Source organism: Electrophorus electricus, chromosome 10, assembly GCF_013358815.1.
Source record: "Electrophorus electricus isolate fEleEle1 chromosome 10, fEleEle1.pri, whole genome shotgun sequence".
In the NCBI taxonomy this organism is placed as follows: Eukaryota; Metazoa; Chordata; class Actinopteri; order Gymnotiformes; family Gymnotidae; genus Electrophorus; species Electrophorus electricus.
In genome coordinates, this window is record NC_049544.1 from 23,001,842 (window position 1) to 23,006,316 (window position 4,475).

At 47.4% G+C, this 4,475-nt stretch overlaps 1 protein-coding gene across 9 annotated transcripts in view; it reads right to left on the reverse strand.

Annotated features, from left to right (window-relative positions):
• The window catches only part of pfkpa (phosphofructokinase, platelet a), a 19,618-nt gene extending 15,609 nt beyond the window's left edge, over positions 1-4,009 (reverse strand). For all 9 annotated transcript variants that reach the window (XM_027020009.2, XM_035530777.1, XM_027020008.2 and 6 more), the window contains exons 1-2: positions 3,783-4,009; positions 859-932 (exon numbers count right to left, since the gene is read on the reverse strand). In XM_027020009.2, coding sequence (XP_026875810.2) covers positions 859-932; positions 3,783-3,873 — 165 coding nt within the window. In that variant the 5' untranslated portion in view covers positions 3,874-4,009. The remainder of the gene's footprint in view (positions 1-858; positions 933-3,782) is intronic.
• Between the last annotated feature and the right edge of the window lie 466 nt (positions 4,010-4,475).

Below are 4,475 nucleotides of genomic sequence, written 5' to 3' on the forward strand. Positions count from 1 at the left end.
CATGCACACACACACACACACGCATGTATACAGAAACACACAAGCAAGTCACATACACGCATACAGGCAAAGAAAAAGCAAACACACATGGAAACATAAGCAAACACACCTGTATACTCAGATTTGATTTAAAAATATGTATTAATCTTTCACCTCCTCCTCATTTTCCCTTTATGACCTTGGTGCATTAAAATGAACAGTGTCATACCACTGCAAGACACACACACACACACACACACACAAAATACCCCAAGTTGAAATACATACCACAGTTATATAAACAGGAGAAGACACACTCTCCCCTCTGTTTCTGGGAGAACGTGCGCGCAAACACACCCGCTCACACACACACACACCCTGTTGCTAACTCAGCACCGATTAGCCCCATAGCTCCAACCAATCTGTTCACCATAACACACACGGGACAGCTCAGCATGGCGGCGCCGGGAGTGTTTCTGCAGGACATTACCACTGTGCTGAAGCCTCCACACCCACAGTGCCAGGGTGAGAGCCTCTCTCTGCATTCCTCAGATCAGGATATAGTATAAAAAAATAGGAATTTCTTACTGTTTAGTACCAGACTTCTGAACAGCAGCAGTTAGAGATACGCTATGTTTTCCCATTAGACCATTAGGGAGGGGTAAACACAATAAATATTTATCATCATGTTGGGTACAATAGTCACTGCATACTGAAAAAGGGAATAAATGATCATTAAAAGTAGATGGTTTAATTAATGGTCATTAATAAGACTTACTGAGCAAAAGACGTGACACTGACTGACTCTAGATGCACACACTGCTGCACTGCTCAGGTAGGACACTTTACCACTTCTGTGACTGAACAAGCCAAACTCACCTCATGGATGAAGTACACTTTGGCTCCCACGTAGATTCCCATCCGCACCACGGCCCGCACGGCAGCGTTCATCCCTGCTCACACAACAACCAACACACACGGCAGGTTATATGGAGAGGCCTGGACAGAGGGCCCTGTGTCTCAACGCAATCCCTCCACCCCTGGGGCACCTGCTGTGGCTCACTGTGCAGACTGAACTACACGTGACATTTCACACTACTTGAAAGGCTTCATTAGTTCTCATCCAGACACTCCACAGCCCACAAGAAGATGAGTGCCATTGCAAGAGAAGATAGAAAGAAAGTGGATGTGGAGGTATCCATCTGTGTTTGAGTGCATGTGGGCATGTGACTGTGTGTTTGGTTTCTCTGTTCTCATGCCCTTGCGCCCTTCTTTGGTAAAACTCAGTCTGGCTCCTCCTGCATTGTCTTACCCTGTCATTCAGAGCCATTTGAGGAAGTTAGCCTCAACACACAACAAATTCTTGGTAAAATGGAGTCCTGATAACATACTGCCTGGCTTCTTCTGTCTGCCAACCTGCCACACACTGAAACAGTAGATGATGTGTAATTGTGTTACTAGGCAACACCTGAAGACAAACCAACACAAAACATTAGCAGTAGACAGCCAACACGGCATGGTTCTTCAAGTAAACACTGTTTCAGACTGAGAACAGAGAGCAGAAATATCGACCAAAGCCACCGTGGTTCACAGTCTTAAACACCTCACAACGGGAAAATGTGACAACAACCTTTGATCAAAAATCAAAAGCAAACTGCTATTTTGAGAAGGCCCAGATGTGAAATCATAAAGGTTTTACCCCCTCAGGTAACCGACATGTAGCCTGCCCGTGAGATCTAATATGGCTTCTGGTACAGGATTACATAAGTGCAGTCTAAAACCACACCAAGCAAACATGGTTTCCCCATATTCATATTTTTAAATGCAGCCACAGGTCTTGGATCAGAGGCCATGTGTGTGTGTGTGTGTGTTTCTACAGCTCTCTGCATGGCTCGTACGTCTGGCTTCTGTGCTGTCTGTGCACACCAAGCACCACCTCCCACTGCCCTGCTGAGGGCTTCCTGTGATGTCATCAACCCCCGATGAGGTTCAGATCAATACGAGCCACTGCGGTATCGACCCACCGCCTTCCTCACGTCCGAGGAGGCCACAGGGTCACATTAAGCTCACACCAACGACCCCAGCGCCACACTGCTATACTTGGCCATCAGCTGCCTCTGTGTTACTGCTAATAAGCAGGCACTAGTGACCTAATGACCTAATGGCGGCCATTATGGGTGAGGCAGGTGTGGCAGGGCTGAAGTTACGCTAACGGCCGAAAGAAGAAGGTGGCAGGAACCGAGTCTCCTAGGCAGGAAAGCATCAGACCAATTCAGAAGATTTCTTACTCACATTCATTCCAAAATTCATAAACAAATGTTGAATTCTGCTAGATTCTGACCACTGAGACAGAGCTGTCTTCTTTTTTTTTTGTACTGTTACTGTCACAATAATGCTAGTGAGCTTTTACAAATTACGCCAACTGAGGTAGAAATAAATATTGTTACTGACAGACGCAGCAAAGAAGGCACTTTCCTAAGCTCTCTCAGTTATGTCCCCAAATGGTTAAGCAGCTTTTAGTCTCCCGCTGCACATGCTGGGTGGCACTACCTCTGAACAGGAAAGAAACCCAAGATCTGTTCAATTTAACTTAAAATGCTGTAGGTGGTCGAAACACATCATACACTGCTGTAATGTTACAATCATAAACTGTGGAGTGAGTGAGTGAGTGAGTGAGTGAGTGACCGACCAAAGGGGAGGCGCATAGGTGGCACGTTTTATAGTACGGTGCTAAACCTTTGCATAAATGCGGCTTTGCTGACTGCAAACAAAACAAAAAGACTAAATAAAATGCGTTTACAAAGATGATGTCGACATCTTATAATAGAATATCGCACGACCCAATGGTGCAATGTACTGGTATGAGCGTATACACCAGTAAAAAGAAAACGCAATAAAATATTCTAAAATAACGCGGTAAAACTGCCCCGACGTCGCTCTGCTGGGGGAGTGAGTCTTTATTTTAACCCGATAATGAGGAGCGCGCACACGACGGTGGGTTTCCTATGACGCAGAGGGCCGCGCGCTCGGAGGTGACTGCAGCTCCTCACGTACGCCTCCTCTCACGCGACCGCGGGCGTCCCCCGATGATGGGATCAGCTCGCGCTTCCACCTCCGAGACGCGCGCCGGCAAAAGAGTGGAAACTCGTAATAGCGCGTGTGCTTCAGTCGTCGACACACGGCCGGCCGACGAACAACTTCCTGGTTTCCAGCACGCAAGATAAGAACTGAAACGGGGATAAAAGTTTTAAAACCGAAACGGGGCGTTTTACCGTATTGCACGCGAGCAAACGGGCGCGGAGAAGAACGTACGACATGCGACGCGACGGTTCGATGGAGACGACCGGCCTCCGCAATGCGGTAGCGTAGAAGGATTCCCAACGTTAGGGGTCCTTGGAGGGGGGGGGGGGGGGGGGGGGGTAATAGGCTGGGGCATTTAGTCAATCACACACCATGCGCACGTGAAAACGACACGGGAAGATGCCGTATAACAGCGCGTGCAGTCCTCTGAAACGTCCGACTCAGCTCGCACACTTGGGCCATTTATACCTGGCCGGTCAACCTGTCTGTTGGCTCGACGCATCAAAATAAAGACATGACAAAAATCTAATTAAAACAATTACATCCGTTTGGAAGTATACGGCGTTAGACACATTTTACTGCCTGTCGGAAGTGCGTTTTCATCTATCTGGTGCCCTCCACGGAGGCGTCCGCGTTTGCAATGTCACGGAGCACACACTCACACATACGGAGAACACACACACGGAGAACGCATACATTCACGCGGCCCGGAGTCCCCGTACCTTGAGCATCACCCCCGCTCGTCAGAACCGCGATGGCTTTGCCCGCGCCGCTGAGGTTCTCAAAGAACTTCTTGTTGTCAGGCTGCGCCATGGCACGTCCCCAGAGATCACAGTGTAACGAAACGCAAACAGAAATAAATTAAACGCTATAAAATTGTGCCGGTTGAGGGACAGCGTCTGCCCCCGCTCCTGTATCGCTGCGCCCGCCTGTATCCGTGCGCGCTCCGGCGCGTCCCCTGCTCAGGTTCCAGAGAAAGGCTCATTTGCATATCCTGACCGACGTAAGGTTTATCCAATGGTATGCCGGATCACATATGCTTTTTTATTCTGACCAATTGGATTTATGATGGAAAGACGCTTCCGTGTAAGTTACCGGTGTTAAAAGATCTTGTAACAATCATTACATAAGCAGTACAAACGAGTAAGAACTTTTTTTTCCCCAAAAATCCACAAACTACAAGTAGCATTGCAGTTTTTTGTAAATTAGAAGTAGCCTTGTACTGTAAGGCCTCAGCAGAAAGCATGAATATATAAACACAGCCCTGGGGTTTGTGCACACAGACCGACGTGCTTTTGAGAACGCAAAGCGATGTTTTACATGTTCAGAGTCTAATTCCAATTTACCGCATAAAACATTAATATTAAATATTAGAAGTATGGTCCGTAGAAACGTTTTAAAAAACTGAGTCATGG